This window comes from Sorex fumeus, unplaced genomic scaffold (assembly GCF_029834395.1).
Source record: "Sorex fumeus unplaced genomic scaffold, SorFum_2.1 ptg000037l, whole genome shotgun sequence".
Taxonomy (NCBI): domain Eukaryota; kingdom Metazoa; phylum Chordata; class Mammalia; order Eulipotyphla; family Soricidae; genus Sorex; species Sorex fumeus.
In genome coordinates, this window is record NW_026606094.1 from 31,954,777 (window position 1) to 31,981,718 (window position 26,942).

At 34.1% G+C, this 26,942-nt stretch overlaps 2 protein-coding genes across 2 annotated transcripts in view; both read left to right on the plus strand.

Moving 5' to 3' along the window:
- The window catches only part of LOC130027373 (platelet glycoprotein 4-like), a 42,573-nt gene that overhangs the window by 13,495 nt on the left and 2,136 nt on the right, over positions 1-26,942 (plus strand). Inside the window, exons 4-13 of the mRNA XM_056118096.1 lie at positions 1,878-2,025; positions 3,581-3,760; positions 4,986-5,077; positions 8,206-8,252; positions 11,424-11,493; positions 13,026-13,213; positions 14,380-14,498; positions 15,686-15,759; positions 17,163-17,217; positions 18,048-18,212. Coding sequence (XP_055974071.1) covers positions 1,878-2,025; positions 3,581-3,760; positions 4,986-5,077; positions 8,206-8,252; positions 11,424-11,493; positions 13,026-13,213; positions 14,380-14,498; positions 15,686-15,759; positions 17,163-17,217; positions 18,048-18,212 — 1,138 coding nt within the window. The remainder of the gene's footprint in view (positions 1-1,877; positions 2,026-3,580; positions 3,761-4,985; positions 5,078-8,205; positions 8,253-11,423; positions 11,494-13,025; positions 13,214-14,379; positions 14,499-15,685; positions 15,760-17,162; positions 17,218-18,047; positions 18,213-26,942) is intronic.
- LOC130027372 (platelet glycoprotein 4-like) overlaps positions 1-26,942 on the plus strand; it is a 253,284-nt gene that overhangs the window by 13,413 nt on the left and 212,929 nt on the right. The gene's annotated exons all lie outside the window — the stretch shown is intronic.

A 26,942-nucleotide genomic window follows, 5' to 3' on the forward strand; every position in this document is an offset into this window, starting at 1 on the left:
TTGGTCTGATGTGTTTTAGACTTCTCTATGCTTTTGCTACAATAGATTATTAGATGCATAATAGTGCAATGAATAATTTACTTTTTTAATCACTGAGTTTAAAAAACTCAATATTTTTCTCTATAATAATCACCACTTTCTGCACATCTTTAAAGCAATTGGTATTTTTCAACGTAGGGACATTAGAATGAGGAGCTTATAATAATTAAGTATTCAATACATGGAGATATTGGAGAGAAAATTTGGTCTTTGGGTCTTACACATGATTATTATATCTATATTTGCTAAATATTATATTAAATGTTATGGAAAAGTTTGGGGTGGGAGCGATAGTAGAATGGGCAGGGCACTTGCGTTTCACATGGCTGAACTGGGTTCCATCCCTGGCACCTCCAAAGTTCCCTAAACTCCACAAGGAATGATCCCTGAGCACAGACCCAGGAAAAAATTCAAGGCAATGGCCGTGTATGACCAAATATCATACATAATAAAATTTTAAAATAAGAAGAGGAAAAAAAGGACACATGGAAAAGTCAGCAATAGATATACTGCACACTACATCTTTTCTAATATTTGAATATGTGTTTTTGATATCTACTGCTTTAAACCTTTCTCCCTCTCCTTTCTCCACAAATCAAAGATCCATCATTTGAATAGCACTGTAGCATTGTCCTCCCGTTGTTTATCGATTTTCTCGAGCAGGCACAAGTCTTACAATTGTGAGGCTTGTTGTTACTGATTTTGGCATATTGGATATGCCAGGGGGAGCTTGGCAGGCTCTGCTGTGCAGGTGAGATACTCTAAGAGGGATGGAGGAATTGAACACAGGTGGACCGCATGCAAAGCAAATGCCCTACCTGCTGCGCTATCACTCCAGCCCATCATTTGAGTATAGGATCTTTTCTACTTCAGACCTTACTTCAGTGACTTTACTCACTACCATTCTCCTCTTCTTACTCATAATGCAACAAAATTCAATAATATAAATTTTTGCTCATTTGGGGATCACACCAGGACAGGGTCTGGAGGTCATTCCTATCAGGCTTAGAGGAACCAAACAGTTCCAGTAATCAAATCTGGCCCTAAAATGTGCCAGGAATCAAAGCTCGCCCTCTTATTTTCCAAATGTGCACTCAATTCTCTGGGCTCTCTTCCAGGTCAGGTCATGAGTTTTTTTTGGAATTACATCTTAGTCTTCCTTCACGTATGCACTGTTTTCTATGTCACTAATTAAACATTATTTTCCCTTCATTCTATCTATATGGAGTTACTATCAAAAGAATCTTAAGTCTCACTCTCACCATGAATGTCCATGCAGGAATTTTTATCTAGTCTCTGTCATCACATGGACTTTTTAAACTCTCATATCAAATTATCTCACAGCCTTCCTTTTATTTTAATTTCTTCTTTGAAAAATAAAGGTTCTTTAACTAATTTGCTAGAATCTAGCATTTTTTATCCAGATAAACCTAGAGTTTATAATTTAGCTACATTTTATTTGCAGATAATAATAATAATAAATAGCACATCGGGTAGGGCATTCGCCTTGCAGAGGCTGACCCAGGTCCGATTCCTCAGTCCCTCGTGGAGAGCCCTGCAAGCTACTGAGAGTATCCCACCCACATGGCAGAGCATGGCAAGCTCCCCGTGGCATATTCTATTGCCAAAAATAGTAACAACTAGTATCACAATGGAGATGTTACTGGTGCTGCTGAAGCAAATTGATGAACAATGGGAGTTGCACTACAGTGCTTTATTTGCAAAATTCCTAGCATATTCTATATTCTACTTCAAAGAAATTATGTAATGAATAGCATTTGAGGCCTAACATTCAGGTGAGACATTTATTTAGGATTTTATTTCCTTCTGTTTTTCAGAGTTCGCTATTTAGCCAAGGAAAATATAACCCATGACACTGAGAACAACACAGTCTCCTTTGTAGTGCCTAATGGTGCCATCTTTGAACCATCGCTCTCAGCTGGAACAGAGAATGATACTTTAACCGTTCTCAATCTGGCAGTTGTGGTGAGTAAATTAACTACAAAATTTATTTTGGAATATTTTAGCATCCACAATAGTTAAGTTCATGAGTGATAACTACCTGTTGATATACTTTTTTTAATTTTCTAATTTTAATAAAAACTATTCCTAGGTTTTTCTTTTGAAAGAGGTTAGAATCATTTGGAAAGATGATAAAATTATATAAGGATAGAGTTAGTACAGTGCTTAAAACACATTATTTTTTAAAAAAAAATAGGAGTGATCAGTGTGTGATGGGCTCTAGCTCAATCTCTGTTACCATGTGGTTCCTTGAGCACAGGTGGATAAGGGCCTGAGGACCCCGAGCCCCACCAGGCTGACCAGGTTTATCCCAGCAGCACAGAACCCAAACAGCACCACATTTCGGGGTCCTCAAAATGAACTGCTGACCTGCTCTGCTGAGAATCACCAGGAGAGGCCTACCAAGTGGCACTTTGGTCTCATTGAAGTTATTGTATTTGCAAAATATTTGCCTCCATAGTAAACACCTCTTTTCACATACTTAAAATACAGTCAGTACTTTGTAACTGGGGAAGTCATAACCAGGATCTTAAAACTAGCACTGTAGCATTGTCCTCCCGTTATTCATCGATTTGCTCTTAGCTTGTCAGGCTTTGCTGTGCAGGCGGGATACTCTCAGTAGCTTGCCAGGCTCTCTAAGAGGGGTGGAGGAATCAAACCCAGGTCGGCTACGTGTAAGGCAAACGCCCTACCCACTGTGCTATCACTCCACTTACCATAAAACTTAATATATGGAAGCATTGGGAAAATGAATTGGTCTAATCATCTTTAAATATCACAAGCATACTTATTTCTTATTGTTAATAAGAAATTAGGAAACATAGTTCACAAAACACAACATATAAAATGGGAGAAATCTCGAACTGTCTTTTTCTTGCGACAATTACACATTAATTCCTGGCATGGTTTGGTTTCAAATTCTCAAGATACACTTTAATTTTTAATTAAATATAATTTTATTATTTAAAAGGCCCTCCCTTTGATCGTCGATTTGCTCGAGCGGGCCCAGTAACGTCTCCATTGGAGACTTTGTTGTTACTGTGTTTGGCATATCGAATACTCTCGGTAGCTTGCCGGGCTCTCCGAGAGGGGCGGAGGAACCGAACTCGGGTCGGCCATGTTGGCCGCTTGTAAGACGAACGCCCTACCTGCTGTGCGAGCGATAGCACAGCAGTAGGGCGTTTGCCTTGCACGCAGCCAACATGGTCGACCCAAGTTCGATTCCTCCGCCCCTCTCGGAGAGCCCGGCAAGCTACCGAGAGTATCTCGCCCACTCGGCAGAGCCTGGCAAGCTCCCCGTGACGTATTCGATATGCCAAACACAGTAATAACAAAATCTCCAATGGAGACATTACTGGGCCCGCTCGAGCAAATCGATGATCAACGGGAGGGCCTTTACTTACTTTACTTAGTTTACTTTATTATTTAGTCCATTATTTACAAAAAACCTGAAACTTTAGCTGTTCTAAACATTCTTGAACAGTGTATGCTTTCTCACTTTTTTTCTTTATTTTTCTAGGCTGCACCTCAACTTTATCCAAGTGCATTTGTTCAATCGGTACTCAATTCACTTATCAAAAAGTCAAAATCTTCTATGTTTCAAAAGAGAACTGTGAAAGAGTTTTTGTGGGGTTATAAGGATCCATTCCTCAGTTTGGTTCCATACCCCATTGATAGCACAATTGGTTTGTTTTATCCTGTGAGTACTGAATAAGATGGTGATTTTGCTATTGGTAAAATAAGTATAATACTAGTGTTTTTTCATAATTTTTAATTTGTATATTTAATCCTATTTCTGATATGTAATTATATATTTAATAGTTTATCATTGAATATATCTACCTGAATCTAACAGCTAAAATTAAGAAACAGTTTTAGTCAGGTTTTTACACTGTTAACTATACAGTTTATCTGAAATTAGCTTGTGAGACCTGTAAGTACGCAAGTAATATTTCAGTGTTGATTTCTCTTCCCCAAAAGTTAAACTACATTTAAAAAAAAGTGTGAATTATATTCACCTGATTATTCCTCCTTCTCTCGATATTTTAAAAAATTTTGTCTTAATTTAAATCAAAATTTCTAGGCAAATTTGTCAGAACTAGATTGAAAGTCAACAATGTCAGGGTCAAAGGAGAGTAGAGCTGGTAAGGAATTTGCCTTGCATGTGACTGACCCAGGTTCTATCCCCAACATCTCATATAGTTCCTTGAGTCCACCAGGAGTAAGACCTGAGCATCTCTGTGTATGGCCCAAACCACTTCCTCCCCCCACAAAAGAAAAGAAAACAACAAAAAATAGCATTCTACTTTAATAGATAAAAATATTTATATATAAAAATTGTAGCTTATCAGAAACTAAAAGTTTTAGTAATTCCCAAATTTACTTAAGTGGTAGTTTGGTTAAGAAATGTGGACTTAGGGCTTAGAAGTTGACTACTGAATTGGAATTTTTATATGAAATTTTAGTTAGACCCTTAGTTTATTATTTTTAGATAATATTTATTTTTTGAAATCATGACAAATATTAATATAAAATTTTGCTGATCTAATTTTTAGTAACCACTTATTAATGATGCTAACATTTAGAATGCCTCTAGAAAAATCTTATTTCTCTTGTTTTATCAAAAATCTGCTCACCTGAATATAACAGGATTAATGACCAAATTGCCCAATTTTGGCTTAACAGAAACAAAAAAAAATACCAGTTTGAACCATTTTAATATTTACTATTTGTGATCTTTTTTGTTTGTTTGAATCTAACATATATTTCTAGATCCCCTGGCTAGAATTCTTTAAAAATACCAGTAATTTGAAACTTTATCATGGTTCAAATCATTTAAAATAGTAATATGTGAAAGATGAAAAGATAAGTTAATTTTATATTTTATTTTGAGAAGTAATTTTGTGTGTGCATTTTTTTTTCAGTACAACAATACAGCTGATGGAGTTTACAGAGTTTTCACTGGAAGAGGCAATGTTAGCAAAGTTGCTATAATTGACACATATAAAGGCCAAAAGTAAGTATCCAGATCATGTGATAGTTGGCTTCTCTAAGGCAGGGGAGGCATTTATTAGACAGCACAACTAAATAATCGACTCAACGCTGAATATACCTACTCTGCCAGGTGTTAACGCTTTATTATTATTATTATTATTATTATTATTATTATTATTATTATTTCTTCTCCTTCTCCTTCTCCTTCTCCTTCTCCTCCTTCTCCTTCTCCTTCTCCTCCTTCCTTCTTCCTTCTTCCCTTTTCCTTCTTCCTTCTTCCTTCTCCTCCTGTTCCTCATCATCCACCTCCCCTTCCTCCTCCTCCTTCTTCTACTTCTTCTTTTCCTCCTCTTCCTCCTTCTCCTTCTCTTCTTCCTCTTCCTTTTCCTCTCCCTCCTCCTCCCCCTCCTGCTCCCCTCCTGCTCCCTCCCCTCCTCCTCCTCCTCCTCCTCCTCCTCCTCCTCCTCCTCCTCCTCCTCTTCCTCCTCCTCCTCCTCCTCTTCCTCCTCCTCCTCCTCATCCTTTTGTGGCTTTTGGGTCACACCTAGTGATTCTCCCGGTTTACTCCTGGCTCTGCACTCAGGAATTATTCCTGCAGTCCACAGGTTGGGGGACTATATTGGGTATCAGGAACTGAATTCAGATTTGCTGTGTGCAATGCAAGTGCCTACCTACTATACTACTTTTCCAGTCCACTTTCTTTATAAAAATGTACAGTTGTTGAGTATTTTTCCCAGTTGGGATTTGATTGACATTTATGTGCTGACTCTTAAATATAAAGTAAAGACAAAGAGGCTATTTTCCTTTTTGCTGCATAACAAGCATTTATGTCTTTCTATACAATTAGATAAACACAGATAAAAAGGAATAAAGCTAATAACAAAACTGATAGTCTATAGATATTTAATTCTGTTTTGTTTTTAAATTTGATCCTATGTAATTATAGAAAAAGGCTTATTGCTCTATTGGTATGTCTTATGTGTCTATAAGGATTAAATTTTTAAGTGTCTCATACCCTACCAACTGAGCTGGCTAAGTACTTAGAAAGAAAGAATTTTAATAAATCTATGCAAACACTTCATGATTCTCTTTATAAAAATACTACATTAAAATAATGTTATATTTTGGACTGGAGCGATAGCACAGTGGATAAGGTGTTTGCCTTGCATGAGGCCGACATGGCCCACCGGGTTCATTTCCTCCGCCCCTCTCAGAGAGCCCGGAAAGCTACCGAAAGTATCTCACCTACACGGCAAAGCCTGGCAAGCTCCCCGTGATGTATTTGATATGCCAAAAACAGTAACAACAAGTCTCACAATTTGTTGTGATATGTTACTGGTGCCTGCTCGAGCAAATAGATGAACAACGGGAGGACAGTGCAGTGCTACAGTGCAGTTATGTTTTGATGGGTCAGAGAGATAGTACAGCTGTCATAGTGTTTGTCTAGAACTTCACCTTCCTGTTCAATCTCAGGGATCAAATCGTTCCCTGAGCCCATCAGAAGTTATCACTGAGTACATACAGGTGTGTCCCCCCAAACAAAAATAAAATAAAACAAAACAAAATAACATAATATTATATTAAAAATTGTATGTTTAAGTCTTTATCAAGTTAAGATGAATTAACATTTCAAGCGGCCAACCTGGGTTCGATTCCTCCACCCCCCTCGGAGAGCCTGGCAAGCTACCGAGAGTATTCTGCTTGCACAGCAAAGTCTGGCAAGCTACTCCTGGTTTATTTGATATACCAAAAACAGTAACAAGTCTCACAATGAAGACGTTACTGGTGCCTGCTCAAGAAAATCAATGAACAACGGTAAAACAGTTCTACAGTGCAGTATTTCACTTATAGATCTGAAGCTTACCAATTATATTTGAAAATAGAATCTCTCATTTGAAATGGTAGTAGATGAGTCAATTTCCAAAGAGTTATAGTTTACTTTCTTGTATTGGCTTCTACTTATTCATCTGTAGTATACATAGTTTGCCATCTATAAAAATGGGGGAGGAAGTCGATAAATACCTGAGAAAAGAACCTTTTTATTTTCAAAGCTAATAAATACTTGTTAAAGTAATTATTTCCTGAAAAAAAATGAAGTGATCAAAGGTGAAAGAGATTAAATGCTCTAAAGTAGCTCTTAAAAACTACTGATCTCACAGAGTCCATATCTAAAAACTGCACACAAGAGTTAAATATTCGCTAGTGTAGTACTTAATCTTCTATAGAGTTCATACTCATGATTTTTTATAGAGAACTCTAATGGAGAAAGCAAACACTTCAACTGTCCACCTCATGGGAAATCACCTAATTGTGTATTGAGGCACATCAACAATTTTTCCATTATAGAGAAGTTTCTAGGAGAGATGCTAAGTACCTCTAATTGGCTAAGAATTTCACATCAGTTTAAGATGATAACAAGTTTATTTGAGTTAATTATTTCAAGATCAAACATTTTAAATAACATATTGCATTTAAAAAAGAGAACAGTTCACACTGACATTTCACTAGATGACATGTCAGATATGGGAAGAGTTTTCACCAAAAAGTAATGATACATAGAGAAACAACTAGTATAATTTGTACTGCTCTAAAATATTTTTATTTCAATATGAGAGTATAAGTTAATAAGGTCTTTTATCCTTTAATTCAATTTTTGCAAAAGTTGGTGTGTAAGAAAATATTCATTATCTATAAATTCACTGTCTCTATTGATCAGACATCTGGTGATCTTTCTTTTATTCCCCACACTCCCTTCAGGTAAACTTATATATTTTACCCATTTAATCTCACTAAGTCTGAATACTCACCATAAAATTTCTTCCACTGGAAAAAATAATTCTACCCTCACTAGAGGTATATATTTCCAATAAATATTTCTCAATTGTCTTTTGTTCAGAACAATGTCTGTTCTAAGTCATTAACAACACTCTGCAATTTTTATTTTAAATAATACCAGGAACTTAAATGATCTCAACAAGAAGAAAGCTCAAATAAAATTCTGAATTAATGAAATAGACCATTTCTTCAATTTACAATTTGTCCCATCTAACCTTTCTAATTTTAACATTCGTATTATCAAAGTAATGAGAAATGGTGCTCTTTAATAAAAATGTTTATTCATTTGGTTTTTTCTTCTTTTTTGTTACCAAGGACTCTCCCCTTTTGGGAAAGTTATTGTGGCATGATTAATGGTACAGGTAAGAGCAAACATCTCTTTCATAGTGATAATCACTTTGTACTGTCCCCCCCATCCACCGCAAATCCATTGTCATACATGTAATGTTCTGATAATAAAGAGTGTACGTTTACCAATCTTTATATCAACATCATAATGCAGAACCTCTATACTCACATAGACTTAAACAATTGCTTAATGTGATGGAATTTCTGAAGATTGCCTATCAAAAGATTAGCTTTTACTGTATTACTAGGGAAATATTTGCTTTGTAAATCTTAATTAACTGCCCTTCTTGCCATCGAGGGCTGGAGCAATATCACAGTGGGTAGGGTATTTGCCTTGCACGCGGCCTACCCAGGTTTGATTCCTCCACCCCTCTCAGAGAGCCCGGCAAGCTACCGAGAGTATCTTGCCAGCTTGGCAAATCCTGGCAAGCTACCTGTGATGTATTCGATATGCCAAACACAGTAACAACAAGTCTAACAATGTTACTGGGCCTGCTGGAGCAAATTGATGAACAACAGAGAACAGTGCTACAGTGTTACAGTGCTTACCATAGCCGAAAGAATTAAAAAATGTAAAGAAATAATTACTAGTCATATCTTTTGAGGAGTGGGAACAGAAAGATAGTACAGAATTTAAGTTGCTTGCCTTGAATCCTGCTAACCATACTTCTAACCTCAGGCACCAAATATGTGGCTCTGAGCACTTTCACAGGTTACTCCTGAGCACTTATCTTGAAATAGCCCCAGCATTGCCTGGGGTGCCCCAAAACACAAAATAAAATAAAACAAAGTATGGGATGTGGCTGGAGAGATAACTCAACAGCTAAGTACATCCTTTGAATCTAAGAGGCCTGAGTTTGTTCCCTAGCAAAATATGGTTACCCAGAACTTTTGGGGCCAACTACTGGGACTGAGCCAAGAGCAGTACTTGAGCAGTGCTAGCCCCCAAACAAAAACAAACAGAAAATGCTACTGTAAAGATAATTTAAAATCAAAAGAATTTCTTTTCTTTTCTTTTCTTTTCTTTTTTTTGCCTTTTGGGTCACACTAAGTGATGCTCAGGGGTCACTCGTGGCTCTGCACTCAGGAATTACTCCTGATGGTGCTTGGGGGACCATATGGAATGTCAGATATCGAACCCGGGTCGGCCGCGTGCAAGGCAAATGCCCTACCCGCTGTACTATCGCTCTGGCCCCTAAAATCAAAAGAATTTCTTAAAAAAAAAACAGTTAATTGTAAGATGTGAAACAAATTGCCATGTGATTGTTCAAGATGAAGTAGAATCCATGAATTTGCAAAGTATGTTATGGTAGGATGATCAGAATAAGAAAGTAAATAACATTATTATTTACCACAAAAACCTTCTACATTAAATATATTTTGATAATTTTTTGAAATATGCAAAAATAAATATTATTAATCGTGGGAATAAAAGTACTATGTGCTTAGATTTTGAGTATGATTAAGTCTGTCTCATTATTCTTAAAGAAAGTGAAGTACATGTATGCTTATTGTTAGTATAAGATTTAATGTTCTTAAAAGCAATGGTAATTGAATACCGAGATACTTACAGATGGGTTTTTAACTGCTAAGAGTCACAGAGAGGTGGAAAAACAGTGCTTACAGATGGTGAGACAATACCCTGCAGGAAAATGACATAATAAAGATGAGGAAAGTTTAAATGCAATGTTATGCAAAAAGATAAGCAATAAAGGGGGAAACATGGAGTGTTTATTTTTCCAAAGGTGTTGTTGAGTTTTGATTGTTTATTTAATATTGTTATCTTAGATTTGTACAGAAACCAGCAAAAACACTCTTGAGTTTACTTTGGAGGACTTTGAATCATGGGTTAGGTAAAGAAATTCCTTTCTAAGTAAAGCATTTCAGCAAATAAATTGTCAGATGTCCCAGTATTACTAACTCTCATAATTGTGTGAGTAATACGTCAGTCCTTAACAAAGAGAAATATATACTGATGCTTCTAAATGATGACTGATTTTTGAGGGGGGTTAAGTGAAAAAAAATATTATCTCTAAAACTAAGAAGTAGAGAAGTATGACAAGAGAAGGCATAGGTTTATTTGACAACATAAATGCAAATACATGAGCACCAGGTACAAAATTTAAAATACCGAAGAGGAAAATAAACTAAGAGCAGAGGTAGACTGGATAGAAAAAGGGATTCTGGTGTGATTCTGTTGAGCGAGATTCTTGGTTATGCACCCAGGGAAACAGAAAAGATTGTAATATGTTTTTTGTTTACCAAATTTTAATAAATTGTTTTAACCCACCAGATATTAGGAAAAATGAGTCACCGTCAGGAGTAACAACTTCAATCTAAAAGATAAAAATAAAATTGATGATAATAAGTGTTTTTCTCTTGATGGAGTGAGGACTCCTTTTTTGAAAGTCATAAATGTAATTTTAAAAAGGTTATTTTACTGTATATTTTTCCATCTTTTTAAATTTTAATTTATTCTTGATGAGTGGGGAGATTTAACATGAATGCCAATGAATGTAGATAGCATGCAGATTTGTTTAATGTAGTAGCTATAAGCCATATGTCACTTTGAAGTGCTTAAAGTGTAGTCAGTACAAACTAAAATATAACATCAGTTTTATATTGTTTATATGTTCAAATATTTTGAAATATTAAACATCCATTAAACATCTTTTTAAAAATATCATTGCTGGACTGGAGATATTGGATATGGGGTAAGGCACCCATTTTGCAAACAGTTTGTTTTGTATTATTTTGAGGTTTGGGGTCATACCCCACTAAGTTCAGGGCTTCCTCCTGACTCTCCTCAGAAGACCATATGTAGTGGTTCAAAATAGGTTGATCTATGCAAGGCAAAACTATGCCCGTATTATCTCTCGGCCTTGATTTCACTTGATTTCTACCACCACATGACCTCTCAAACGCGGCCACTGGTGATCTCCCAACATAAAGCCAAGAGAATCCCTGAGAACTACCAGGTGTTGCACAAACCCATATCAAATCTATATCTATATCTATATCTATCTGTTTATCATCTATCTATATGACTGCTAAGAATTGTAAAGTTATTTGTTGTTTGTTTTCTATCTTAATTTACCATGCTAGAATTAGAAATTTCTATTTTTTTCTATGATTTTTCTATGATATACTTTTTACCTCGTGCCACTTTCATTATTTCTAAACAGAAGGAGCCTCATTTGCACCCTTTATTGACAAGAAACGGGTATTGCAAATTTTCGCCCCTGACATTTGCAGGTAAGACAAGACAATTATGTCTTTATGTAAAAAGTTTATTTTTCAAAATTGTAAAATTCATATTAAGTTGTTCATTCTTCATAATCATGTTATTTCATTTTATTTTTGAAACAAATGATTTTTAACAAAATAAATTTATTTTGAATACATTTTCAAGAAAGAAGAAGGGATCCTTCAATGGGAAAGAAGGCTAATAGTGTCATTTCAGAAAAAAAGAAAATAAGCTTCTTTTTATTTACTATACGAAATATACATAATACAGATTTCTAATGTTTACAACTTTAAAGGGTGTGAGAGATATTTTAAATGATGTAAAGTTATCCTTTGTGATTTCTAAACAAGAACATTTCCTTTATTTTGACTTAACTGTTTCCTCTTTGACTTAACTGTTCTTAACTGTTATTGATATTTAATAACAGTTACCACTAGAATGCTTCCACCAATTTTAACAGTGTTTAGTGGAGAAGATGCAGCTGTCACAGAACTTTTTAAATGAATATGCTCTGCTGCCAGAGTGATCTTTTATAGTTAATGGGTGACACACACATTGAAGTCATGGTAGTACACCTGACTCTTAGTTCCCTTCTGAAAGACTTGTTCAGCAAAGTATTTAATATTTCTTGGTCATCTAATATGAATGTTGAAAAGCGGTGGTGTTTCTTTATATAGAGTTATTTGGAAATTAAAAGAAGTATCTATTGAACCCCTGCACATCGTTTATGCTATGGTGGACAAAGAAAATTATGCAGGCATGTTATTTAGTTTCCAGAATGTTTTTGAACTTTCTGTGTTTTTTTTTTTTGAAGAGCTCTTTTTTTTCTTCTTTTAATTGATTCGCCGTGAGATGAACCTGTATTTTTATTTAAATTGAGAACAGACAAAATAGTTGGGAGATTTAAATATTTACTTTATAAGAAAAAAAATGAGCTGACAAATGTCTGAAGTATAAACAATCTATGGTAATTTACAAGCAAAGATTGTTTTGTGAAATGGTTGTGCATGAAAGTAGCATTGAATGTAGCATAATTTGTCTTTACATTTTGAATTTTGTAATCGCTTAAATTGTCACAAAATTTCTTTTATTTTTCCTAAGACTCAAACAATAACTTAAAATTCTAATAAAGGTATCCTGTTTCGGGATCAGCATAATCTGATTTTATAATCTAGTTTCGTGATAGAGCAATCGAGATCTTTTCTTACAGATGTGAAGCCCTAAATTCAAGACTTGGCACCTAAGGGATAAGAGGGATAGGGCATTTGCCTTGCACGTAGTTTACTGGTTTTGATTTCTGGCACCCCAAGTGTTCTCCTGAACCCTTAGAGGTGTTCTCAAAGCACAGAGCCAGGAGTAATCCCTGTGCACCACCGGGTGTGTTCCTAAAACAAAGCCAAAAACTTGGCACCTAGGAAAAGTCATGTCTATTTTTTCCAAGTTATGGCAAGAATATAAATCTGAAAATAAGTGGGGGTAATCATCTCCAAAGCATAGTTCAGGTTCCTGGAATGAAGCTTTTTTTTTAATCTGTGTTTAGGTCAATCAGTATTGTGTTTGGAAGTGAAGTTAATCTGAAAGGAATCACTGTGTTCAGATATGTTCTTCCTCCCAAGTCCTTTGCATCTCCAGTTCAAAATCCAGATAATGGTTGTTTCTGCAGAGAAAAAGTTATCTCACACAATTGTACATATTATGGTGTTCTAGACATTAGCAATTGCAATGAAGGTGAGTATAAACTGTCAATATCATAGCCCTTGATATAATTTTTATTATTATTTGAAAGGTTACCATTGCATAGGTTAACATCCTCATAATAGTAAAGAAAGCAATTAGGCAGAGGGTAAAATGGTAGTAGAAATTTTTCATTTTGATATCTAATTTTTTTGAGGTACCAATTATACTTTAGTTTTTCAAAATGTAGTTATTAGACATATCAAATAATACTTAAAATGTTGATCTTTATCTTTTCTCATGCGTAAATATTTTATTTGATTGATTTTCTTGTATATATTAATTTATTAAATTATTTTGAATATGTGACTTCAATACTAAAAAAAATTTAGTTTTTTTTGTTATATTTATTTATTGAATCACTGTGGGAAAAGTCACAAAGCGTTTAGGTTTAAGTCACTGTCATACAATGATCAAACACCCTTTCCTGCACCAGTACTTATTTTTCACCACCAAGAACCCTAATATACCCCTCTCCCACCCCTCCCGATGCCTGTGAGACAGATGATTTCTACTTAAGTCTCTCTACTTTGTTTGCATTCATTATTTCAGAGAAACCCTTTCCCTCCTGGGAAGGCTTGGTGACGTAGTTCAATGCATAGTCCATTCACTTTTCTGCCGCAAGCTGCCTGGCTCTGGATTAAGTCCTTGCGCCTCTGGAGCCATGGCCGTGCTGGAGAGCCGTTCATGGGGGACAACTCGTGATGAAAAATTTAGTATTTTTCTAAAATAAGAGTTGAAACACAAATTTGGAGTTTATCCTACTTTACTTACTATTTTCACACTAAAGAGATGTGAAAGAAAGAAAATCTTGACAAGAAATTCAATCTTAGTCAAAAGCATATTGATACCTGAACATTTGGTTAAAAGTTGTGTCCCAGAGTAAACTTTATATACGGAACATCATTATTAATATATTGAACATCATTAATAGCTATGGGATAAATTGTTGATATTAACTGACTATTGGTAGGATAATTCAGAATTATGTACTCTGTACAATAGTGATATTATGTTTTTTCCTTATCTTCTCCCCTCAATGTTCAAACCTAAAGGTATTTTAACTTAATTTTAATATCTTATTTTTAAGGAAATATTTTATAAGTAGTCTGTGAAATAAGGATATTTATCCCTAATAATATGTTGAAACTTATTTTCAGGAAAACCTGTGTATATTTCACTTCCTCATTTTCTATATGCAACTCCTGAAATTTATTCAAATATTGAAGGCTTACATTCAAATGAAGAAGAGCATAGTACATACTTAGATGTTGAACCTGTAAGCAAATGTATTATTGATATTTTATACTGATTAAAGTAATAAAAATAAAATATAAATTCCTCTTCTGTCAATCATTTTTATTGCATCACAGTTGATATGTTATTGTATTGAAAATTATGCTGATTTCTTCATATCATTGCATGTTAAATATCTAACTACAATTTAGTCTGTGATTTAATGAAAATTTGTATCTTATATAAAGGGACTTTTATTCATGATTCATGAGTATCAATGATAAAAACGATCTTACTTTTACATAAAATTTACATTAAAATGATCCCTATCAAGTTATTTTAAGCTAAGTAAAATCTATAGAGATAATATAAGGGGTAAGACACTTGATTTGAATACCACCAACTTCTGTTTCATCCTTGCTACCACAGACGGTCCAAAAAAATTACCAAGAGTAATCCCTGAATCCAGAAGCAGAAGAAATTCCTAGTCCCATCAGGGGTGCCACCCCAGAAAAATAGAAGCAAAGAATTGTATATATTTCTACCTATTTTATATTTTACTACAATATTATTTATATAAAAAGCATATATACTGTGACTATATATTATGAGCAACTAAAATACATTTTCTGAATACTAATGAGAGCAAGATATATTATATTGAATTAGTAAAATCTATAAAAATGACTGTAGCACAAAATTTCACTCAGTGATGCTCAGGGCTTATTTTAGGCTTGATGCTTAGGGTTCAGAGGACTATGTGGAGTGCTGGGAATTGAAGTAGGGTCAGACATGTGTACAATAAGCATGACTGCTATACTATCTATTGAATTCCCAAATTTTAGTACTTTAAATATTTGAATATTACCCTTTTCAAAATTTGAGTGCCAGAATTTTGCTGTCATGTTTGTTTTTAAACAATGATTAAACTAATGGTATGTGAGTTCTAAGTATGTATTTGACCAGGTATAATTTGAAAATTAAATTAATTATATGCAATCTTTAATTATTGATTAATTATGTGAAGCTATTATTGTTGCTGATTCACTAAAAAAATAATCAAATGTCATGAATCTAAGAATCCAACATTTAGTTTAGGCAATGAAATTAACTGGGGTGTATCTCCATATACATGCATGTGTTCTATCTTGCCTTAAGCACTATGTGACATTAAAAATAAGTTTTGGATATTATAAAGACTTTATACTATGGCAATAATGTTCTCTTTAGATCACTGGATTCACTTTACAGTTTGCAAAACGACTGCAGGTCAACATACTAGTCAAGCCAGCAAAAAAAATAGAGTGAGTCTCTTAAATAAGATTACTGTTAGATGGTTTTTAGTAAATCTTTTTTTTTTTTTCAAAATTTGTTTTGGGGGGGGGTTGAGGCAAAACTTGTAGTGCTTGAGGGGTATTCCTGGCTCTGTACTGAGTAATTACTCCTGATGTTTTTCAGGGAACCATGTTTGTCAGGGTTCTAACCAAGTCAGCTTTACTTACACAAGGCAAATGTCTTTCCCTTTTGACTTTTGCTTTAGCTTAGATTTTTCATGTATTCTTATAGGAAGTACATTTCTAATTAATTTTGCTCAATATCATTAAATAAATACTGTAGCACTGTAGCATTTTCTTCCTGTTGTTCATCCATTTGCTCAAGCGGGCACCAGTAATGTCTCCATTGTGACACTTGTTGTTACTGTTTTTTGGCATATCGAATACGTCACAGGTAGCTTGTCAGGCTCTGCCATGTGGACGGGATACTCTTGGTAGCTTGCCGGGCTCTCTGAGAGGGATGGAGGAATTGAACCCATGTCGGCCACATGCAAGGCAAAAGCCCTACCCGCTGTGCTATCGCTCCAGTTCAAATAAATACAATTAAATACTTATAATTGGTTTTATCTGTATTTTATAATTATATCTAGTGTTTACTGTTATATTCATAAATACCATTTAGTATAAATATTTAATAATGTTTTTGCGTGGGAGCAATTCTGTTCTTCTAGCTGCCCAAATATTCATATAAAATAGAAATATTTTAGAAATTATGGCTTACTTTTCTGAATCAAATTTATTGAAATTGAAATCCTATGCCTAGAAACACTTTAACCAAATTAAAAATCTGTTTTCTGAGCCTAAAATATGTCTGAGAAACGGCGATATTAAAACCTGAACAATTCTCAGGGGCTGGAGTGATAGTACAGCGGGTAAGGCGTTTGCCTTGCACGTGGCTGACCTGGGTTTGATTCCCAGCATCCCGTATGGTCCCCCGATTACTGCCAGGAGTAAATCCTGATTACATGAGTCAGGAGAGACAATATGCAATCACCGGGTGTGACCCAAAAAGAAAAAAAACACTTGAACAATTCTGAGGGTGAGGAAAGGGGCAGGTGAACCTTGGCAGTACTCAGCACTTACTCCTGACTCTGTGCTCATGGTTCACACCGAGTGGGCCTGAGGGACCATCTGAAGTGATGGGAAACAAACTTGCATTGGCCGTAGGCTGTACCCACAGTACTATCACTCTGGCCTCTTAACCTCTTTTCAATAGAGTACAAATCTAAAAAACTTAACTAAATTTCATGAATAAATAATTTATTAACATTTGTTATTCTAGTTAAAATTGGGGTTTCCTTTACATATATTGAATATCATACATACGTATTTTATTAGAATATATTAAAAATAATTTTCAATGTATATTACAGAGCACTAAAGAAGCTGAAGAATAACTACCTTGTGCCTCTTCTTTGGATTAATGAGGTAAATATATTTACTTATTAGTCATCAGTTGTAGTAAACCTCTTTCTATGTAATTTTTTGTTTTGTAATTTAATATTTAGATGTAGAATTTGAATTTTTATGTCTCAATTTCCCAGACAGATATTCATATTATTATTTTGAAATATTTTAGAAAATAAAATAAGATAGTAATAAGGTTTTGTTACTTTTCATAGTTTATTTTTAATAAGACAAAAAAGATCCTACCATTTTATATTATCTTCAGTTGGCATCTTTTAAACAGTTGCTTCTGTCATAGGAGGAAAAGTACATACATGTATGTTTATAACTGTAAATAACTAGACACACTGAATTTTATGGCAGTAATAAAAGCCACTTGCACTTACAAAGACTGGGTTTTTTTTTATTCTATTTTCTAACTGAATATTTTATTAATGAAAATTGCAGACAGGTTTAGAAAATTCACTGCATAAATCATCTTAGGGAGTGAAATTGTCAACCCTTGTCGTTTCCTCTAACACTGAGAAATATTCTTTCATAAAGAGTGAAACATTTCAGAAAGATCGTTCTAAAGATCAAATGATGTAATTTTGAAAAGTGGTATATAACATTTTTAAATGACATGGGTCAATATTTGACTTTATAAATATTATGCCTTGGCATTTTACTGTTTTAATTCCAAGCAAAAGGATTCCACTGGCTTGTCTTATATAGATAATTTACATAAATAACTCAAACCCATGTACTTGGAGAAATAAGAGTTAGATAAGGGAAGGATTTTGAATACTTTTGCTTTGTTAGTCTACCTAAAAAATCTTCCCAAATGATTCCAATATTTAATTTGATTACAGACTGCTACCATTGATGAAGAAAATGCAGCAATGTTCAGAAGTAAAGTGACTGAGAAATTAGGCCTCCTTGCCCTGCTAGAATTGATATTACTCATTGTTGGTGGGATAATGTTTGTTGCTTTTATGATCTCATACTGTGCATGCAGATCAAAGAAAACAAAATAAGTAAGTACATTTCAAGTCTATAAATTATTTCTCTAATATTTGCCTCTATATCCCCATTTTAATGATATCAAAGAGGCTTTATAAATTATGCTGAAATATTTCTGTAAATGTCTAGTCAGCTCTCATTTAATATATCTTCAATTTTGAGATTCAAAATTTAAAGTGAAATGCATGACTATATAAAAACTGCCTCATCAGGTCATGCATACACTAATAACATCTTTAATTCTGGGAAAGACAGGAAAAAGATGAAATTGTCACCTTTGAAATTAATACAAATATAGCTCTGTGGATAATTCTGACTTTCAATTTATTTTCTGCTATCTAATTATTAAGAAGTCACAATTTAATATGCCGCAGATTATGAAATGTTTTGTAAATTTGAAAAGATAGCAGATACTTTGAGAGATGAAAATTTTATAAGGGAACAAAAATGAAAGAAATTTAATAAGTTAGAAATTAATAAAGCCAAAAACTCATACAATATAAAGTACTTATTAAAAAATAAACACTGGTAAAATTAAATGTAAACTTATATTTGAAGGTCAGGGTGATCCTACAGGGGTTTCATGCAGATGACCCCAGTACAACTCCTGGCACCACATGGTTCCCCAGAATACTGCAGGGAATACCTCAGTGAATATCCCTCTGTATAGAGCTAGAAATAGATCCTGAGCACCTCTGTATAGAGGTGGAAATAGGCCCATCCACTCAAATTTAGATTTTATATGAAGATTCACTATTGATATAAACACAGGCCTAGTGTATATAAATATATTGTATATATACATTGAACAGGAACAAATTTGCACCCTAAATATTTAATGTAGCTCATTTTGAAAGCAAAGAGTGGCTGGCATGGGAAAATAAAGTACACTTCAAAATGTCATTTCTTTTATTAGATTGCCTTGTATATATGACAAGGTTAAAAAATTATTTGAATGCAATTGTAGAGGGAGAGGAACTTGTGTTCAGCAGAGTAAAACCAAATAATTCAGTGGTTAGGGGCAGAATAAGGGAAACATGGACAGTATTTGAGTCCTAATAAAATCCTAGAGGTAGTTCAGGGGGTCCCATTTGTATTTTAGTGCCCAAGAACACTTAGTTAAAAATAGAAATGAATAATTATCCCTATTTTCCCTTTCCTTCTTTAATCAGCGTGGATGACACTGTGTTTGTGGGTGGAGAAGCCACTGTCCCGCCCTTTTAATTTCCATAAGCCCTCCCTTTCCAGTTTCTGCCCAAAACCAAAAAGTGGCAATACAAATAAAGGCACTACTTTGTGTATGCAATCTACAAACTCAAAACATGTCTTTAAAAAAAAAAGACTTTTGATTCTATGTTGTATTATGTAGATATTGTGGAGGCTGACACTGATAATTTTTATTGAGATTTTACTATTTCTACAATCATGCTTGAATTATACATTAACTACCACATCTATCCCCAATTTAATTTTAAAACAAAATTAAGAAAAAGTATGAATTGCTCAAATTATTCAAAATATAAAGTCTGATTTAAGGATAAATATTTGCTTTTTATGAGACAGAGCCGGTTTGTAGGGAGGCACCCAAAATTTTTTCTAGATCATTTATTCACTGGAGAAAGATAAAACAATTGTGCTTATAATTTTTTAACAGGAGATATAAAAAAAATACTTCTATCCGATTTGTGTACATAAAAAGTCTGAAAATTCCTGATTTAAGTCATACTGAAAATGGACAAACTTTGTAACTGTTTTATTTAGTGTTAAATATTTTAGTGTTAAGTTTATTAACAAAATAAGATATCAAAGCAATGGACAGATATGAAGATGAGAAGTAACCATTAGATTTGAAGAAGTCGCATAAATCTTTACCTAGAGCTCCAGAGATAGTTCAGGGGTAAAGCCTTGCAATTCCAGTTTGATTCCTGGCACCACATGCCATCTCACAAGCACTGAAGCAGTGAGCTCGGAGTATAGCAAGGTACAACCCCGAAACTGTCAAAAAATATTCAATTTTTTTTCTCCCTTTGAGCTTGTAAATGCAATTTTCACATCTCCTAAAATTTATATGACAGTGAAAAGAGGGAAGTGTTTCTGACTTTATACTCCTTAGATTTGATGGAATATATTTTGTAATAGTCAAGAAAAATATTGTATGACTTGAAGCACAGACTGAAGTTCAGGGACTGGTAAAAGATTTAACTCTTCTTTGGAACTTATCTGGAAAATAGACACCTAAATAAAGGGATTTTTCTGTATCATGTGGTTTTATATACTATATAAATTATGTTGTAAGAAATATAAGCTTAACTATAATAGTTTCCGTTCTTTTTGCAAAGAAAAATATTGGTCTATGTTGCTTTGCTTGATAGATAAATTTCTAAAGTTGCACACTGAGCAAGAAAAAGAGGGGAGAATATATAGGTGAGATCTTATTTGTAGTGGAGAAGGAATATATTCAAAATCTAAGGCTAGTATAGGTGTGGGAGCAATCTTGATAAAACCATCGAACCAACAAACTTTGTTCCATCCTTAGTCTATTTTCAGTGTGAATAGTTGAGGACCTTTGTGGAAAGAGAGGACATCATGACTGAAATGAATAGAGAGAAAAGTGATGGGCATTTTTGTAAAGTCCATGCCGTACATATTAAAGAAGAGAATTTCATTAATGAAGACTTCTGAGAAGTTATCTTAACAATTTTCTGAGCATTCTTTCTCTGTTACTAGTTTGAAATATCTAGTTATGAAGCACATTTTCCATAGATATCTGAATAATAATTTAATAGTAGTGATCCCTATGTTTGTGAAACGATAGTGAAAACCAACAGTAATTTTCAATTTTTCTTTCCTTTTTCTCCTTCTACCCCAGCCTGGCTGCCAGTAGATAGGGTGTATGTTTAGTAGAAATACCAGTAGAACACCAAGTTATCAGTGGAAAAATCAATTAATGGACAACAGGGTTTACCCGGATGTAAAAATTTCTCCTGTACATAACTTTATAAAGGCATTTTATATTTGTATTATGTTTTTTATATATTATTTAAGACTAGCTAATCAAATAAAGGAAATAACTAACAATAGACCAAAGTATCTAGTATGACATATTTAGTATAGAGTATTTGGTAAAAATAGTAAGGATGAAATTATAAAGCATACATAAGTCACTAAATGTATATAATACATTACAGTTGTATGATGCACAGAAGTGTCTAATTTATCACCTTGCAGTAATATGTAAGAAAAACAGGACTATAGATATCTATGAGAGAGTTTTTCATTTACACCTTGGCCAGGCCAACTTGCCCTCTAATACACCAATTAGATTTTGACATCAAATATGTTCTGTATTTTGGAGTCCCTCCCTTCTTCTTTTCTTTATTCTTTTTTTTCTGTGTGTGTGGTTTTGGAACCATGCAAGGCGATGATGCTCAGTGGCTACTCCTAGCTCTGTGCACAGGGATCACTCATGGTGGTGCTCAGGGGTTCCAGGGATAGAATCCAGGTTGACTACACACCAAGGCAACCTTCCTACTCACTGTGTTATCTCTCTAGTCCCATGGAAGTCCTATATTTAAGCCCCAGCACTGGTATTAACATTCTGTTTCAAAAGGGAAGCTGATTAAATATAAAAGGTAGAACATAAAAAAGTATGTATATTAGGGTTTAGTTATAGTACAGCATCCACCCTGCTTGTATCCTGCCATGCATTTGTAAGCCTACCCTAATGCTTTATCCTAACTTCTCTGTGCATTTTAAATTGATCAATAAATTATTTTAATCAGACATCTAAAATTTTATGAGGTTTTCTGTTTCAAGATTCTGGGACAATAAATGCTTATTGAAAGAATCTGCAATATGAAGGTGATTTTGGTTTTTCTTTTGGAATCATTGCAAGTTTATTTAGAATAATTTAGAATGTGAAATATGAAGAAAGTTTTCAATAGACTTGCCTAGCAAACAAGTTACATATCTACTAATATTACAAATGCATAGACAGTGAAAGACCAACTATGACATTTTTTAAAATGACAACTTTCTTGGTAGTAATTTCCTGAAATTATTTGGTTGTGAAAGACTTCAACTGGTTGAGAAAGGTAAATTATGTCCAAAATGTGTAGATATCAAAGCTAGGAATAGTCATCAGGTACTCTCATGAGGAATGTTAAAAAGAAAAATACCTCAATTTCCAAGGTACGAGTTAGGTTTTTAAAGTAACTGTATGAAATAGAAAACTTGGCCATTGACCCCCATTAAGTAGAACAACTATTTATGGCCAATTAATTAACTACCACATTGCAGACACATTTATTAATAGTTAAGACTACAGAAACATATTTCATATTTTTGGTACCATATATACTCTGACATTTGTGACTACTAAGTTTGGTGATTATAATACAAATACAGTCATAGACAAAACCCAGAATGTGAGTGGCAGTTTTCCAACTTAACTTTATTTACAAAAACAATAATAAACTAAAATTGGTTCACTGATCATATTTTTATTGATTTCTCTTCCAGAAGGTATTTAAACTTTTATTATTTTATAAACATTTATTATTTTTATAATATATTTTCCAATGTTAACACACTGATTATAATACTCTTAATAATAATATTTCATGCATATCTTGTTCTAACATCACACCCTCTATTTCCATTTATCATTGTATGAGGATTTCCTGCCATCCATCTCCTGATCCCGATCTTAACGGGGTATTTAACCTCTTATTTTATTTTTTTACGTTAATGTATTTATTTGGCAGTGGGACACATAACTTCTAGTACTCAAGAATATCTCTGACTCTGCTCAAGGATCACTCCTCAAAATGCTTGGGAGGTCTGGCAAGAGCCTTAACCTCTGTACTATCAATCCAGCCAGTATTTAAATTTTTAGGTTGAAGTATGAGTGGTAATTATTTGGAGTAACTTGCTTAACCTGAAAAATTTAGATTAACCTCAGATAGTACTAAGAGTACAATAGCTTTTATCATCACTAGGAAAAGAATATATCACATTTATAATTTGGGCTATAAAAAATAGACTTTGATGTGGGAATCTTCCAAGCAGTATTCATGGAGTCCATGAGCCATTCCCTGTGACAGTGCCCAATTTGTTTAGCATTTTAGTACTTCAACACAGGATGTGACCCTGTGCAGTTACTGTAGTACTAGGGTCATCGAAGTGGTGCTCGGGGTCTCCACACCTATACTCAGCAATGCTCAGGAAGCCATTTGATACCAGGTATTTAACCCTGGTGGGGTACAGGAACCCTAAACCCTGTACTATTCCCCTGCCTTCCAAGAATATTTTAATTCCAAGAATTTTTAATTGATTGAATTGTTTTCACATACCAACAATGGAACTTTTGACTTTGGTTTTAGGTTATTTTCTAGTGAAGTTGCTCAGCATGATACTCTCTGGATGATTGAATAAGAATTATTACTGCCCTTTAATACTTGAATTAAATTAACCTGTGTCTTAGTTTCTGGAACTCTCAGATATAGGTGTTGGCACATCCATCAGAGAGTGGCTTTGAGAATAAAATCAGTGCATTTAATATAAGTAATTGAACTAGTTAAAGATGCTTTTTAACAAAATGAGCCAAATACCCAAAACTTAAGACCATATAAATTTGATAGATCATAACAATTGTTACTTTTCTGATGACCCAAAATTTTTTACTAGATAAAATTAATATCACTGGGAAAACACCACTGCAAGTAAACCTTTAGAGCAAAGAACTAAAAAAATACATTTTAATGTATTGTATCCTGGATTGAGCCTATCCTACTCAATAGCTTATAAATTAGGTTATACTATTCATGGGTGTTGAAAGAGGACACATGATATCCATCAATAGTCAAAATATTTTCTTTTATTCACAGAAGTCAAAGTATAAATATCAGCATATTTTTGTCAATTAATCCCAAGTTTCCCTGGGGTGATACCAGTGAAGCTTTGTTGGTTGCTGTGTGCATAGTAGACTTGTGTTATAACTGAGAAAGGCTGACTTTCAGCATTCTACCACTTGGAAAATAAGCAAAATGCTGCAAAATTTCTTGTGTGAGGACAGGAGTAAGAAATTTACTTCATCCTTCCTTGTTGATCACTGCAAACATATACCTAGGAAAAGATCCAGGTAAAGAGCAATTTAATCCTTACTTTCTTGGCATAAGGTACTTGCATCTGAAAGCAAGAAACCCAAAGATTACTGTCTCTTTAAGCAGCCCAGTCTGTATAGTTTGTGATAGGTTATTTTTTTTCCTTTTGTTAACTTTGTGGCAAAGATCTTTGTAAACCAAGTCAGTAAACTGACTTTTTGGAAGATTTCAGAGAGTTTTATTGTGTTACCAGTTTTCCAGAGAAAAATAGTTTTTCAATATAAAAATGTTTTATGACCATTAATTTCTTTTATTGAAGAATAATTACATATTAATGCAAAACATATTTAAAAAAATACTTGGATGTTACTATTTTGCTTGGTTGTCACAATTTATATCTTGGTATCCTTAAAATACTATTGGAGGATCGCAGCACTTTTAATCTGTGCATGAGTATAAAGTACTTTGGACTGAAAGAGCTATAGATAAAGGTTTTGAGTGTTTGAAAAATGGTTTACTCCATTCTGTAACCTTTGCTGACATGTTCACCTTAATCATCTGATAATTGATATGACTGTACTGTTTAACATTTGTACCATAAGGTACATTCCTGGACTACATAGATACCATTTTTTAAGTTAAAGTCAACTGTTCCTTTAGAACCTTGCTATAAATTGCTGAAATGTTTTCTCTAGTTCATGTGTATGAGATGGCTGATTAATGATTCAATACTCCATTATATTTGCAACTTCCTCATTCTATAATAAATTCTCTAGCATCTTTTAATATTAATCTTACTCTACAATGCCATTAAGAGACATCCATCTGTTTTTGGTATGGAAATACTACTCAGGAGGGAAAATAAAGGAATATTTTAGCTGTAGCAGAGACAGTGGTAGCCATACATAATTATTGACAAATCCAGTTGTCTGCATTTTTCAGAATCTATAAACTTAGGATGGTCATGAAACAGCATTTCCATAAAAGCATCAAAGAGCTTTCAGCTCCTGTCTCCTGTCCTTATACCTGACATTGCAATTGAAGTAGGTACTTCTTAGCTTGGCTCCTGGGTGACTTTGTGGAGCATAGCACCTAACTCATAAGTCTGAGTCCCATGCATGAGAAAGAAATAAGTTGTTAAACTATACTGTGGAGAAATAGTTACACTAAGATAAAAATGAATTCAATTTGTAATATTAAAAGACCCCCCAAAGCTGGAAAATTTTAAGATGTGTTTCATTCATCAATTGTCTATATACAACCCGTTAATAAATGTTAGTAACCTTACAAGTACTTATCTTTAAGAAGTAAGAGAGCCTAGAAGTGTCTCTTGCAAATCAAATGATCATATTGAATAATGGGTAGCACTGTCCTCCCATTGCTCATCGATTTGTTCGAGCGGGCCCAGTAATGTCTCCATCTCGAGTTTTATTGTTATGGTGTTTGGCAAATCAAATACATCATGGGTAGCTTGCCAGGCTTTGCCGTGCAGGCAAGATACTCTCGGTAGCTTGTAGGGCTCTCCGAGAGGGGCAGAGGAACCAAACTCGGGTTGGCCTCCTGGGCCGCGTACATGGCAAACACCATACCCGCTGTGCTATCGCTCCAGCCCTGAATAATGGGTACTATATGAAAACAATGAGACTCTGATGAAATACTTAAATTAATGAAAACTAAAGAACTGACAGATATATTAGCATGTTATATATCCCAGTAACAATTATTTCTTTAATTCAGTGGGGTTTTGTTTTGTGTTGCTTTTTAATTTTTGCTTGTTTTTTAATTCCAGTCTGCTCCCAGCAGGTGTACAGGGCATACTTCTGCTTATGTCCTCAGGGCTCACTCTTGTTGGGGCTCTGGAAACCTTATGTGGTGGCTGGGATCAAAGTGCTGTTTGACTATATCAAGAAAAGCACTTAAACCCCTGTGCTATTTCTTAGGTCTTGAATAATTTTTTTTTGTCTTTTTTCCCCATGAAACATCTAGAATATTGACAATTTCAATTAGGCCAGGTTGGGAATGTAACTCAGTGGTAGAGTGCCTTGTATATCTGAGGCCCTGGGTGAAATCCCTGGGTACCAAAAGTGAAAAATAATTCTAAATGAACAGCTAACCTTTAACAAAGGAGTTGGATATATTAAGTTGAACAAGAAAAGTCAACAAATAGTGGTAGGAAAACTGGATGATGGCATGCAAAAATGGAAATGGAATTTTATCTCACGCTATACATAAAAATAATTCAAATATCATTAAAAGACCTTGAGATTAGAGATTAATCCATAAAATATATTGAGGAAAATATATATGTAACTCTTTAGGATCTCAAAAGTGTCTTCAATAATTTTATCTCCCTCACAAAAAAAAATAGTGAAAACTAAGATATCCCAAAAGTAAATGGGACATTATCAATTTTCAAAGTTTCTGCATGGCAAAAGAAGATATTCTCATAAAATATTAATATTTAAAGTAAATAAAGCACCGTATATCTCAGTAACAAAGAAACTAATGATCCCATCAAAAAACAGGGAATGGAAATGAACAGCATTTCCATGAAGAGAACATATTAGATAGCTAATAAACTTATGAAAGAGTGTTCATAATCGCTTATTATCAGGAAAATATAAATCAAATCAAGTTCTT